Raw genomic sequence first — 15,309 nt, forward strand, 5'->3', positions numbered from 1 at the left:
TATGTACCTTCATTTTGCAACAAACTGGAAGTCTCTAGCACAATATTTCGATTTATGGTGAATTTCTGAAAAAAAAAAATTTTTTTCCTTACGTCTGTCTTGTGTAACTTCGGCCGAACATCTCATAAATTCTTTCGTCATGTTGTCATAATGTTTGCATCGTTTTACATTAGTCGTTACATAAACTTTTATATATGAAAATGTGCGCAATTTCATGTAGAATACAACAGAAAATAGCTCATGGTTGTAGCTTTTATCAGTTTTGAAATATTTTCACATAAATCACGATAACTGCCAAAATTTCAACCTTCAGTCAACTTTAACTCGACCGAAATGGTCAAAAAACGCAATTTTAAGCTAAAACTCTTATATTCTAGTAATATTCAATCGTTTAACTTCATTTTGCAATAAATTGGAAGTCTCTAGCACAATATTTCGATTTATGGTGAATTTTTTAAAAAAACATTTTCATTACGTCTGCGCGGTAACTCGGCCGAACATCTCAGAAATTCTTTCTTCTCGTTGTCGTAATATTTGCACCGCTTTATATTAGTCGTTACATAAAGTTTTATATATGAAAATGTGCACAATTTCATGTACAATACAACAAAAAATAACTCATGGTTGTAGCTTTTATCAGTTTTGAAATATTTCCATATAAATCACGATAAATAGAAAAAATTCGACTTTCGGTCAACTTTAACTCGACCGAAATGGTCGAAAACTGCAATTGTAAGCTAAAACACTTACAGTCTAGTACACTTACAGTCTAGTAATATTCAATCAATTAGCTTCATTTTTCAACAAACGGGAAGTCTCTAGCACAATATTTCGATTTATGGTGAATTTTTGAAAAAAACATTTTTTTACGTCCGAGCGTTACGAATTCATGCATCATTTTGTGATAATATTTTCTCTGTGTTGCTTTGATTGTTTTAAAATTTGTTATAACCCAAAATCATCGCAATTTAGTGTACAATACAACTAAAAAAAATTAACTCATTAGCTTTAACCGTTTTGCTTACAGCTCGATTTGTATACAATTATATACGAGTTTTTTTTCGCTGTCATATATTCCAATATTTATATATGATAATGATATTTTTTTTCATTTCTGATGGTTGCATACTAAACTTCAGGCAATGACAAAAAAATGAGCCAAAAATTAACTCTTAATCTTAAAAAAAAAGCGTGCTGTGATTTTTGAAAAAATTTTTTCCGCGCTAACTCTCACCTAACGCCCCGCATACGGGAGACGTTTTTGTAAATAGGGCTTCGGCGTTAAAGGGTTAATAAGTAAATGCCAGTTGGCATATTCATGAGTGTCAAATCTGTGCCAGCCATGTGAGTGGAACTTTTTCTACACACATTTGTTAAAGTCACTATAATTCTGGTAGCAACGTACTTTCCAATATCCAGGTTTCATAGATGTGTGGTATAAGTTCTTCCATAAATGGTGCAGTTGACTAGCACACTGGAAGTTGTTCAGATATTATTAGAATGCTCTCATCTGGAAGGTGAGGCAGAAAATGTTGGTCATTCTGAATATAATGTATATCCTGTTAAAGCCCTAGGTTATGAGCTTTATGTTAAACCACTAAATATCAGTGTTTCCTGTTATGGTTGCAAATTGGGTAATAAAGGGATTTTGTGAAGGAAAAATCTATTTCTCGTGTCACCCGATGAAAAGTCCATTCAGCACTTATTTCTAGGTAATTCCGTTGCTAGATACCAGAGAAAGCTAAATGAAATGCTGGAGTTACTACCCCAGAGCAGCTCCATCAGATGGAGTCGTGTATGGAAAAGGGTGAACTACAAAAACACGGAACCTTATCCTATAGAGATCCCAAGGTCAAAAGTCCCATAGGGATTACAAACCCATGTACCACCCGTGGACAGCACACAAAAACACCGCTAGTCGCATTCCATGAAAGCAGCACCCCACTAGAATGATGTTTACTATGGGAGGGACATGACACAAGGTGGGTATCCAGGTTTCAGAAATAGATGTCAAAATCCCTTTTCTGGATCGGGTCCCGTGTCAGCCGATGAAAATTTAGAGAAATAAACATAATTCTTAAACTAAAAGATAAAAATAAGGGGAACAAAAGACCGAAGGTCCAAAAAGAAACTTTTCAATCACTAGTAACAATAACAATAATGTACAAAAGAAACTTATGTTAGCTTAAAATTAACATGACAATGTGAAAAAGTACATAAACAAAAGAACTATACAATATTGAAAACCTTATAACTTAAATGTGTCATTTAGACAAATACATGGATAACACAGCCAGGTGAGAAGTCAAGGCAAGCCTGACTGAAATGACCGTAAGGGGATAACTGAGGCAGTGGAGGAGGAAATGACTAGGAATCAGAAAGGGAACCAGAGGGAGGGACAACGTTCCCTGACTGCTGAGAATTTAAGAGCTTCTAAGGATTTCAAATAGTGACGTTTGAAAACCAAGGGTGACTTCCAACCGGTTACCTGGTAAGCGTGAAATTCATGTAATGAAAGTAATTAATGGAGGGTGGCCCAGCTCTGATATCATGAACTTTGGGACTGAGTCAGGTTAGCCTGCTTGATAAAGTAAAGGATCTGTTGTCTAATAGCAGAATAGAGAGATTACCCCCTCCTTCCCTGATAAAGAGAGGCCCAGAAGAGATGTGAGAGGACCTGTCTAAATAAGCCCTCAAATAAAAGTTGGAAAGAAGACATTTTTAAACAAGTCTTGGGTTGTGTTAACTCGCTTGTTTTGCCTTAACATTACAGTTGGTGGTCCAGAACTGAAGCTTATTCATGAACTGTGAGATTTCATTGGCTACACATTCTTCTGGCCATTGTGAGCTAGAGACAGTGATTTGGTGATGTCTGTAGGTTTACTTGTCAAGTTTTCAGCAGCTTCTGCCTGGCTCCTCCAGATCCTAGCATGTGTAGAGAGGGGATTTGTGCACTTATCAAAAGTAGTATGTTCAGTCTCTTGGACATTGTACAACAACTTAGTAGCCTGTCCCTTAACTGTGCTGATATTGAGTGACTTGTAAACCTTTCGACTGCTGCATTACCACTATTAATTTTGTACAGAATCTTTTCTATTTGATGTGTGTTATGCTTTTCCTCATAAGAAATGGGGTGAAGTACATTTCCAAAAGAAATTTATGGAGTGGAGTAAATTATTTAAACATATGCCCCAAATGTTTTGCACACACAACTGTGCATCTTCATGTAGGAAGGTACACCGACTGGAATATCTGAGATATACTAGTGGTCTAGCTCATGGAAGTGAATATAAGGCTTTTGACTTTTTGACTCTTTATGTGAGTGCCATAGATGGATCTTCTTGACACAGGATGAGGAGTGCTTCTGCCTGTCCAGCAAGCACTTTATTGTCATGTAAGAGATCTCTGCCCTGTTAGTCTGGCACTGGGCTGCCTATGTAAGGCTATGGGAAAGATAAGGTGCTCCCATGCAATGGGGAAAGGGTAGTTTTGTGGGATATGCAGTAATTCAGTGCAGCTCTGTTGATGCTAGTTGGAGGCCAAATCACTTATTTCTGTAGCATCTACTAGGTTTCTGTCAAGTTAGGGTACCTTTGTGGGCCTGTTGGTAATGTTTATGTACAACTCACTGGTGATACAAGGGGATTTACACAGTCAGGTAGACATTATCCCAGTGAAAGAGTGGAATCATCCAACTTGAGAGGCACTGGAGCTTGTAGATGTTTCTCTTCTTTAAATCCTTGGTGTGGGGAGATGGGTTACTCCATCAGAGGAGGTTGGCAGTGTATGGTTTTTTTTGGTAAATAATACTCAAGAAATGGTTGTTGATGCACACTCAATCGTTTTGTTGGCTTAGGGGACTAAAATTGACAAGAATAGAGTGGCAAACTTCTTGCACTAGAGGAGTGAAAAGGATCAGAAGAGCACTAAACCCAAGATGTGCAGTGAGCGTCTCAATAAAATTTTGGAAGTATCAGAAGCACTTCATGATGGTGTATGAGATGCTGAAGGGATCATTAATTCATTTAGACTTGGAGTAGCTCCTGTATGGTCAAGAACCAGGCAAGCTGCTGGCATTGGCAAGCACTTTGATGCTAAGTGAGACAGGTGAGGCAGGGGTGGCATGTACTTCAGCCCAAGTGAAAGGTCAGTTAGTCCATCTGGACATGGAGGGGCTGCAGTTATTCAAGCTAGAAAGGAGGCTATTGTATGTAGCATATTATCCAGCAGTTGGTGCAAAATCCAATGTACCTGTTGCTGCAATGTAGATAAAATACAGAACAATACAGAATTTTAAGCTACCCAGTACGTACTATTTGAAGGCATGTTGGGTTGGGTTAGGTTGTGTGGGGGGTTAGGGGGGTTTGGAATTTGGCCTGCATAAAGCTAGAGTGGGATGGATGAGACTGGAATAATGTTAAGGTAGAGATCATCTGAGATTGAAACCAATTCTCACATCACATCTGTACAGAAGAACTCACCCTCAGTAATGTGCATAATTGTAGTTCCTTCTCTACTTACTATAGAAATAATAATAAAATAATAATAATAATAATTAATAATGTCTCTTGGGTTGTGTTGAAGCAAATTTATTTGCATGAAACAAATTTTAAATTCCTCATTTCTCTTTATTACATACAATAAAATCTGCTTTTTTATGTCGTTAGTAGTTGGATGGACTGGCAGTATTTATCAAAATTTTAAACTTCTTTGGGAGCATAGGATAGAGGACTATGAATTTAGCTTGTTTAGAAGTTATTTTCACAGTGAATAAATCAAGCAAACATGAAAAATTAGTAGTGTATCTGAATGTATATGGCAGTGTACTTTCAGTTATGATGATTATGTCATCAATGCACTTTGTCTTTGCAAGAAAAGCTGAACATAACTTTGCATGAAAACTTCACATTTTCTAATTCTTGGTTTCAGTCTACACTGTAATTTACAAAGTAATATTTAACATCATATTTTCACACCCTAGGCTGTTGGAACTCTGAGCTACTGGTTCCGGCTGCAGCGTCCTTGCGAAAAAATTATCTTTCAGCATTTGCAAAATGTTGGAGTTCTGTCATCTCAGCACAGTGAATATCAGCTTCCTCAAACAGTAAGATTTCTTTTTCCCTTATTCATTTTATTACGACACCAAGTGACATCAGCCACTGTAATTATTCATGTTTCACAACTTGAAAGCATTAAAAATATCATAAGACGTGTTTGTCCTGATTCTCTTGTTAAAATTATGAGAAATTTTTAGATTCACTTCTTAACATGTTATGCACTTTCTGTTTAAAGATCTGTTTAAGTGTATTCAATGATATATTTAGAAATGCACGTATGTTTTGTGGGACTTATGTATATTATGTTACATACTAAATACATGAAGATATCTTTGCTTTAGGGAAAGAACAATACATTACAAGAATCATGTTTTCAGTGAGGTGGTTGTTAGTATCTAAATTATTCTGATGTGATTTGGCATTGGTTCCTTAACTTTTCTCCAGATAGATGTTATCATGTGAAAATTTCTTAAGACTGATGTTGTTTTACATGTATACCTTTTCCAGTCAGTGGTGATTAAGATTTTCATTACTTTCCAGGCCTCCAATATGATCAAATCTGAAAATCCAGTGGACGTGATAAAAAAGGAAAAACTGAATGTGAAACATGGTCATTCTTTAGCTTCTGAGGGGGATGTAAGAAAATCTGTGGCAGCAAAGGTGGTTCAGACTGATTTGGATCCAGCTCCAGAAGTAAATCCTCCAGAAATTGGATCTTTTATAGACAAGAAAAGGTTTGTATCTAGCAATAAGCCAAAGAAATCTTCCCATGTTCAGCGGAAGATGGCAATTTCTCAAAAAGCAGCTGAATTGGAAGTTACTAAGGAGGAGAGTTTGGAAGAGAAACCTTCAAGAGAAAGCTCTCCCTCATCAACTGGAACATACAATGTTGAAAGTCCATCCCACAAGCCTGTAGAAGTAAACTCCCCATCTTCAACTGGAACCTATAACATTGAAACAAATACTGAAAGACCTATAGATGAGACTGGTGATCCAGTGCATGAAAAAGAGGGCCTTACATCTCCAGAACTTAAAAGTCCCTCAGAAGATTCGGATGTTACTCAAGAGGATGAATCAAAGAGCAGCAGGAAGAGTTCAGGGGCTGAGGTAGCAACAATGCCTCCACAAAAACCTTCCAGAACCTTTAGTCATGATGAGGAGCATTTATTCCCTGGAACCTCTAAAAGTTTTAATACAAAAAGTGGAAAGCAGGTGATTATATGAAGTGTATTTATAAACCTGAATGTAATTTGGTATGTAATATGCCTTCTAAGGAATTGTTATGTAAAAATTTATTCATAAAAATTTTAATATAATGGATAGTGTTAGTGCTATGATTAACAGCCATATGGATATCTATTTTTTCTTTTATTAAATTTAATATTATTATTTTTAGTATGGAATTTTATATTTTACCAAATATGTTTTCTATAGACAAAGCTTATTTTTAAGAATTAATTTTTTCTTACACAGCTATCTGAAGAAGAAGCATGTTTGACCAAAGAAAGTTCAAATGTAGAATCAGAAGAGAATGATACAATGTTTGAAGAATCAGCTTCATCAGATTCCAGTGAAGAATCACTACACAATGAAGTTCATGAAAAAGGTATAGTAGGATGAATGCACCTTTCAGTGAAAAATACATCACTTTCAACCCCACTTAGTTGATTGAATGTTGTGGTTGTAAAATCCCAATTACAGAATGAGCAGTATTTCAAGTTTTCATTATTTATACTTAAAGATGTGCTCCAAAAATTGACAGTTCTTTTAAATTATTTGGATACATAAACGTATATAAGTCATACCCTCTCATGTCAGTCTATTCTACATATTATAGATGCCATTCATAGCTCGGGTTTAGTTAGAAATAAAAATATGAGGTATCCAGTTGAGATGTACGGAAGGTTAAGCCCAGGAATTTTATAATCTGGCTAGTGGTTGTTATTTCCTCTATTTTTTATGAAACATGACTAATTTTTCTGTTAAAAGTTGGAATCCCTCTGATGGGGCCTGGGCATCTGTCATCGTAGCAGTAATGAGCATATGTTCAACATATTGTAAATTTGAGGCTGTGTAATGTATAGCTGAATCATTTAAAAATAAATTAGTTTTGGGTTTGAGGTGGTATTTGCCAGGTTTCCTTTATCTCTAATATATTTTGAATTTAAATGTATCAGAATAAATATTTTCAATGCAAACTTAAATTATTCAATCAGAGAGGAAATTCTCAACAAATAGTAGGTGGCTTCATATACGTTTTATTTAATAGCTCATAAAGTATTTTAGGTATAAGTGGAGGCTCCATTTGTTTTAAACGGAAGAGTTACCCCAGATAGTGTATTAAGGTTTTCTATTTTGGTATTAGTAGTTAATAGTTTTACAAAAATCATTCCCAAAAATACATTTAGTACTTTATTTATTGATGACATTATTTCTTTGTGGCTTCCCATAATGTGTCCAGCTCACCTTAAAGTCATGATGTAGGCATAAATGTCTCATTTTTCATTCACAAGAGGAAGTGTTCATTATGTTGCAAAAGTTACACTCCTCTAGACCAGATTTATGAATGCGTCACAGAGACTAAGTTCTGGGCTGCAAAATTTGCCAAGACTTGCCTGGGTATTTCATTCGTATGATTAAAAATCGGGGTTTGAGTTTTATTATGAGATTGCACCCTGTGTTTATTCTCACTTCTAATAATCAGCAAGTTTGTGAATTAAAGCCAGGGCAAGGAATTTGAGGTGGTCAGCAGTTTTTCCTATCCTCCATGTCAGACTGCAGTGGAAATTCAGATTCCTTGTCAGTTAGATATCATAGCACCTTTTACTTTTCCATTTATGTCAATCGTGAGTTGGGGATACATGGATGCTCTGTGAAATCACAAGAAATATCCGAGTATGAAAAGATCCTGTTGACCACATTCCCAAGATTTGTGTCCTTAAGCATATCATGTCAGAGGATTTTTAAAAAAGTCTCTTAGCCAAGAGAAGAGATCTTGAGAGCGTTTTAACTCAGTTTCTGTGACTATAGTTTTACCAAGGGCATTTGCATGATTAAGCTTTGTTTATCCCATCAAGTTAAAATTAGTGTAGTTTTTAAGTGAATGATGGAAACACCAAGACCTCCGGCCCTCAGCCTAAAGGGAAGAGGTTCAGGAGGTTCCAGGGCTTTAAGAGACCTCAAGCCCTGACTGTGCTTCAGGCTGTTCCAGTTTCACAGGTCAGGCAGCCCTCCACATCTAAGGCGCAACCCCAACAGCAGTTTGTTTTGGTGCATCCAAATCAACATGCTTCCGCTGCACCAACTTTCGTGACGTCCCCAGCTTTCAATGCCTCGTTTGAAAGCTCGGGAACATTTCGAGGCTATAACACATATGCGAGAGGAAGCAGGGCTAGAGCTGCCTACAGAGGTAGAGCAACATCCAGGCCCCTCTCATGGGGAAGGGGAGGCCGCGGGACCAAAGGTAGCAGATCTTCCCCTAATCAATGAGACACCCCAAGTAGGAGGGAGATTGTATCTCTTCAGGGACCGTTGGGCCTTCAGCCCGGGGGCCCACAGCATATTCTCGAAAGGACTGGGTTGGAGCTGGTGCAAGGGGCCTCCCCCACCAGTCAGGTTCCTTCAACACCCATCCCAGGACTTACAGGACTTTGCAGAAGAACTCCTGCAGAAGAATGCAATAAGGAAAGTCAGACACTTGAAATTTCAAGGCCGTCTGTTCAGTGTTCCGAAGAAGGACTCAGACAAGCGGAGAGTAATTCTGGACCTGTCCCGTCTCAATTCATTCATTCAATGCGACAAATTCCGCATGCTTACAATCTCACAGGTACGGACCCTATTTCCTCGTGGGGCCGTCACCACCTCTATAGATCTTACAGACGCATATTATCACGCCCCTATTGCGAGAAACTTCTCCCCTTACCTGGGATTCAGACTAGGAAAACAAGCCTACTCCTTCAGGGTCATGCCATTCGGGCTCAACATCGCACCCCGAATTTTTACCAAACTGGCAGAGACAGTCGTCCAAGAGCTGCGGTCCCAAGGGATCATGTTGGCTGCGTATCTGGACGATTGCATTATTTGGGCACCCAGTGCCAAAGAGTGTCAAAGAGCAACCCATATAGTTAGTCATCAATTTCTTGGAATAAACAGGAAGAAATCACGCTTAGTCCCAGCAGCTCAATTCCAGTGGCTAGGGGTTCATTGGGACCTCAGCACTCACAAACTGTCTTTGCCACCAGCCAAGAGAAAAGAAATAGCCAAAGCTACCAGACAGTTCCTCAGAAACAAGCATGCCTCTCGTCGTACCCAGGAAAGGATTATCCAATTTGGGACTTTGAGAATTGAGAAGTCTATTGGACGAAGGCCTGTGGAAGCGTAATAGCTCACCCCTGGTATATATCGACATCTGTTTAAGATGATCGAACTGGAGGTAGTAACTCCAGCATTCTACATAGCTTTTTTCTCTGGTATATATAGCAATCTTATACCTAGAAATGTGCTAATTGGAACCAATTTCACTGGCTGACACAGGTCTTCCCCCAGAAATAGATTTTTCCTTTGTCAAAATCCCTTTTTCGGTGTTATGGCGAACCAGATTTTTTATTAATATTTTTAATAGTGTTGTAAGATTGCAACGGCGTAGTTCGAGACTGTCGTAAACCGGGGACTGCCTGTACTGTACTTGAAATAATATCCTTCCCAGCCACTCTTGAAACACTTGTTTTCGCTGAGGCAACATTAAAGCTGTATTGTTGGCAGTGTGGATCCTTTTAGTGGTGGTGATGATACCCGAGAGAATGATGCAATAATTATTTGTACAGTATCATGAACAACTGACATGTCTACCATGTACTTCACATATAAGTAAAATAGGTTTCATATAGTGAACTTGAAAGTTGTTTTGTAGAAACTATTGCCATCCATTAAGATTCCTCTTTTCTTTTCTGTAATTGGGTGCAAGATGCATCAGCTTAGAAGAATGTGAAGGAATGGTGGCCCTACTTCATGGAACAAAGTCTTTGGTTCTTTCATAGCAATGTTGGTATTTGTATCTAAAAATATATGCTTTAAGGGGGTCAGCCAGTTTTTTAATCAAAACTTATTAATTGCAATATTGCTATGATATTTATAACAAGAATTATGAATGCCATATACGTACATCAATTTTATCTGTAAAAAAGTATCGTGTAACTCTATCATTTTTCTGTTAACTTAAAAAAAGTAAATATTTCAAGTGCTTACATCTCCCATACTAATTTGCTTTTTCAAGTGCTTACATCTCCCATACTAATTTGCTTAAAGTTAACGAAATCAGTATGGGACAAGGACTTTATGACCTTCAAACAGATCACAAATATTTTAGTAATAATTGGTTTGCAACCTAGAAATGTTTAAATTTTCATTCTTGCCAGCACTCTTCAAAAACTCTATACAATCTTTGCAAAATTTTACCCTTTCTGATGTTAGGATTCAGTAATTTTGGATTTCATTAGACAGGTCTAGGCATATTGTGTGCAGACTTTAATGAAACTGGGTAAAAAGTAATGGAGGAGTAAGAGTTTGTAGTATTATAGTTTGTTTTGACATACAGCTTCCTGAAGTTGGAATGATCAGTCATGGCATGGTGCATGACAGCATTACTTTGACAAAGGCTTTAGGGTAACCAAAGTTTTGGTGTACAGTGTTCCTTTGTAGCCTCACAAAGGGAGAAGAGGTGCCATTAGTCAGTTTTAATAGTGCTTTTTCAGCAAAGTTACTGTAATTTAATTTACTGCAGTGAGCAGATATGCATCATACGGTCCTGCTTGTGATGGTGAGGATGGAAAACGTCCCCAGCAGGAAACTGATAAATTTTGGTGAAATACTTTATTCGGATGGTTGAATGTACAAGGAAATATTGACATAAATTAATTTTTTTTCTTCTAATGTCCGTTGTTCTCCAACCAGCCAACCCCTATAAGAATTCTGATATTTCTGGTAACAATTTATTGTACAGCCAAATTGTTTTACTTATCTATATATTTGATTATGGAGTATTACTGAAATAAGGGGAGGACGATCTTTTGTTCCAATATTTTATGTTGGAAACTGTTTAAAAAGCATATCATTTTCTTATACAATTTATATCTTACAGGTAAAATAAAAAGCAGTAGAGATGAATTCAGAGAGGATTATATTGACACAGAAGGAAGAAATGCCCAAAAGGTAAAACTAATGTCTATTAATAACTGTATAATGATTCATACTTAAATACGTCAAATTGTGTTAATTTTATGGCTTTATTGACTTTGTCAAATTGTTGTAGATCATTTGCTTAAAAAAATTTGTTTTGTGACCTGTATCAAGGCTGCTCTTAAAAGATTCTGCTATAATCTAGACAGCTTGTAATATTTTACTTTAAAACATTTGTGTTATGGTAGTCAGATTTATGAGGACATACATACTTACTATCTGAAATTTAGTTACTCTGAAATCCATACCTTTGCAGATTGCTAAGGTTCCTCTTTGAAGAAGCAGGAAACATTTACACACCTTTTGGTTTCAGGCTGTTGTATGGTAATGACATTATATAAAATAGTTATGTTTTTAAGATATATTTCAACTTAAAAGTATGAGAAAATTCTTGCATTATGACAGGACAGCATTATAAGGTTATTGCAGATAGGGGGCTCATTTAGTACAACTTTTCGGCAGTGGATTGCCTGTAGAATAGATCTTTACTTTATGCAAAAGATCTATTTCCTAATAGTAATTACAAATGTTGATAGCTTGCAATAGAGGTATTTCAGTACTATCATATTCATCCTTTTATCATATCCTGTTTGAACACACTTTTAAATTTTTTTTATGAAAGCAGGGAATTTACAAGTTTGGTAAGGTTTACTCCTTAGGTGGCAAGAGAAATCATTTACAGTACATTCTAATACTGTACATCAAAATCATCTTACACTCAAAATTTCCAGAAATACGTACTTTCAGATGAAGAATAGTCGAGCTGATCCATTACGCCCGGAGAGCAGGAGTGGATTCCGTGCACCCAGTCAGAAAAACATTGTTCCCTTCTCACCATCACAGTCAAGCATCGCCAGCGACTCAGAAGGAGTTGTAACTGTCCTTCCAAAGAACCCAAAGGTGATTACATTAAGTGTAAATTTTATCATAAAAAGTTTGTGTTAAATGCAGATTTACTAGCTATAAGATACCTTTGACAATCATACTATTTTTATTTTCTAAAGACAGTATAAGGCATCATCAGTAATCTTACTATTTTTGTATTCTGACCTGATTTTTAATCACCTTTATGAAGTGAGTAATACTTGCAGAATGATTTATTTCTTGTATAATTTTGTCTGATACATCCATACGTAATTTAAAAGCAGTTTGCCAAAGACAGTACAGAGGAACCTAGCTGCTAAATTATTACTAGTTTTAGCATGAGAATGCCATTTATCAGACATCACGAGGAATAACGCAAACAAAGTTCAAAAGATTTTGCAGCTTCTATAGGCTAAGAGCAAGCACGGCTAACAATGACCTCTCAAGGGGAGACTTATTTCAGTTGTTTTGAATGACAGAGAACCAAACCTGTTCTTTTATCTCTTTTAGATGGAATGGTGGTAGGTTTCTGTTTCCTAACATTAGCAGCTTTCTTGGACCATCAACGATTGGCGTCTTGTCAATTTTTCATAAGTTGTACATATTTTAACCGAGATCTTTCACACTCACAATTGATCCCTGATCCTCTTTTCTGCAGAGAGCAATCAGATATTTTGAACAGCAGCAACAATATGCAATAAATGTGCCTCGCTTTCGAACGTCTCAGTTCCAAAGGTCCTTTTTGCTGTGGGGGAACAGTCTCCCTGAGGATGTAGTGCAGTCGGAACTTCATAACTTCAAGCAAAGATGCAACACAATATCCTAAAACAAATCTTATATTTTAATCATTTACTTACATTTTGATCTATTTATTAATTTTTTTCTTTTCTAATAACTGATCTCATATTTCTGTACGTCCTGTTCCCTTCTTTTACTTCTTTGAAGTGAACACCATATTCATTGGAAGCTTGAATTTCATATCAGTAGCCCCTGTGGGCTTGTTTTATATTAATAGGATTTGTGTTATGAATAATAAAAACAATAATAATTATGGAGAACCAGGAAGTGCAGAAATAGGACATAGTTAAATTGGTATGCATTTACAGTAATTTGTTACATTATCATAAAATGTGTGATGATTCATTTATACTGTGTAACCCATCTTTTTTTTCAGGCTAAGAATTCAATCATTTACATTGAAGTTTGCAGTCTGACTATTTTTCCGGATTCATCAGTCATGCAAGACCCTTTAGTAGAGTTCCTGTTTGTTGATTACCATGGATTCCTGGACCTTCCTCCAGAACAACTGGAAACTCCACAGTCCTTGCCAAAGCCACCTTCAGGATGCATGCTGCATTTCAATTTTGGCCAAGGTAATCCATTTTATAATAATATTCCCTGTTCAGCCCTAGAAACAATGTTCTTGTTAAATCGTTATTGTTTTATCTGCATTTGCTACCTATACTAAATTTCTTTGATGCTCTTTGCAGAATTTAATGTTGATGAAAGGTTGTATCCTTTACGGAGAAAAGCTCTTGAAGAACTGATGAGAAACAGAGGTCTTATCAAGTTTACAGTAACATCAGAGCCACCGGAGGAATTGCAAGACACTCAAGATTGTCAAGATTTAGGGTCTGTATGCTTTGTTTCTCTCCTAGCTTGGCATGGTGAGCCTCTTACAAATGCAGACCCTGTAGTCAAAATATTCGTGGGAAAGTTTATTGTAACTATTGTACTTCATATTGTGTATAAACTCATCATTTGTAATTGCCTACATTTGTGATCCTCAAATGTTACTAGACACTCTGTTCCAAAATAGAGATAAGATCGTCTACTTACTGGTTGACAGTGCATTCGATATACTTTGTCACATAGGTGAGATCCTCACTTCTTGAGTAATCTAAGTATGGTTGTGAGCAGGGAGCAGGGTTAGGAGGTGGAACATCATATAAATGATTTTATACCTAAAAAATAATCATATGCCCATGTGCCATTTCTCAGCATTTTTCTCATGCACTCAGATATCTCAAACTGTCCATTCAGATTTGTGTTTGGACTCTTTGCCTTAACCAGTGGAAGAAAGCTTTTGTAAAACATTGATTTGTATCCATTAAAAATAATTGTGTTGTGTTCATTATTATTCACTAGTTCTAATATATCTGAGAATTTTAGAGTCATCAGATATAAGCTTTGTAATGCTGTATGGTTGCTTAAAGTTTCGAAAGTATTGTTAATTTTAGTGATTTCTGTTACCTTTGCTGCAAATATTTACATGCAATTAGTTACTTTCTAATTGCAGATATGCGTACGTGAATCTCCATGACCTCCTTGAAAAGGGACAGGATCTTCAAGAGGAGGAGTTAGTGGTAGAGAATGCAGAAGATGGCAGTGAAATGGGAATTCTAAGAGTTACAGTGAATATCCTTCATGTTCTTCAGCAGTTAGAATATTAATGACATTTTGTCATCCTTTTTCTTCTGAGTTGCCACAATATCACAGTGCTTATTTCTAGTTGTTAAATTCTCTTTAGTGTTCAACTAGGTCATAGTTATGGGTAGTGGCTCTGGTAAGTTTAAAAGAGCAAGGAATTCTTCCATAAAGACCATGCTTATATGCTACAACATATCAATGTTATGATTTTGAGGATATTTATTTTTCATCTTGTCTATACAGTATACTGTATTTGACTTTTCTCTTGGCATTTATTTTTACATAATGAGGTATGTAATCAGATTATGGGCTTTTGGCTTCTATTCTGCGACTATATCCAGATTATGAGCACTGGGAACATGAGTTACGATGTTCTTCTTACTGTCATGAGAGGTATGAAGTATTACTCTGTAGTTGCAGTTTTTTATTAATTCATTATGTAAAGCTATAGATTTTTATATATACTTTTGACATGCTCTATACTTTTGACATTCTTTGTTATCTTCTTAAGTTGAAGTTATTACATGGTGCTATAGAAGGATGGATAGCTCTACACATATATGGGTTATCAGATTATGAATTAAGTGTTTTGATAGGGCTTGTATATATGAATTAGATTTTTATAGTTTTTTTTATTATATAAACAACAAGGATCTCACAATTTTTGGGCCTTCACAAAGAAACACAATTTTGCACAAGTTGACCGTAGTAACAGAAATTTCAT

The 15,309-nt window shown here is 36.4% G+C and overlaps 1 protein-coding gene across 2 annotated transcripts in view; it reads left to right on the forward strand.

Moving 5' to 3' along the window:
* LOC136845798 (protein fantom-like) overlaps positions 1-15,012 on the forward strand; it is a 54,235-nt gene extending 39,223 nt beyond the window's left edge. Inside the window, exons 15-22 of one of the 2 annotated variants that reach the window (XM_067116136.1) lie at positions 4,982-5,104; positions 5,598-6,269; positions 6,531-6,663; positions 11,194-11,264; positions 12,039-12,191; positions 13,330-13,528; positions 13,646-13,787; positions 14,455-15,012. In XM_067116136.1, the coding sequence (XP_066972237.1) occupies positions 4,982-5,104; positions 5,598-6,269; positions 6,531-6,663; positions 11,194-11,264; positions 12,039-12,191; positions 13,330-13,528; positions 13,646-13,787; positions 14,455-14,608 (1,647 nt within the window). In that variant the 3' untranslated portion in view covers positions 14,609-15,012. Of the gene's footprint in view, positions 1-4,981; positions 5,105-5,597; positions 6,270-6,530; positions 6,664-11,193; positions 11,265-12,022; positions 12,192-13,329; positions 13,529-13,645; positions 13,788-14,454 lie in introns of those variants that run through there. The other variant, XM_067116137.1, reaches the window with a different exon arrangement.
* The last annotated feature ends 297 nt before the right edge of the window (positions 15,013-15,309 follow it).

This window comes from Macrobrachium rosenbergii, chromosome 14 (genome assembly GCF_040412425.1).
Source record: "Macrobrachium rosenbergii isolate ZJJX-2024 chromosome 14, ASM4041242v1, whole genome shotgun sequence".
Taxonomy (NCBI): Eukaryota; Metazoa; Arthropoda; class Malacostraca; order Decapoda; family Palaemonidae; genus Macrobrachium; species Macrobrachium rosenbergii.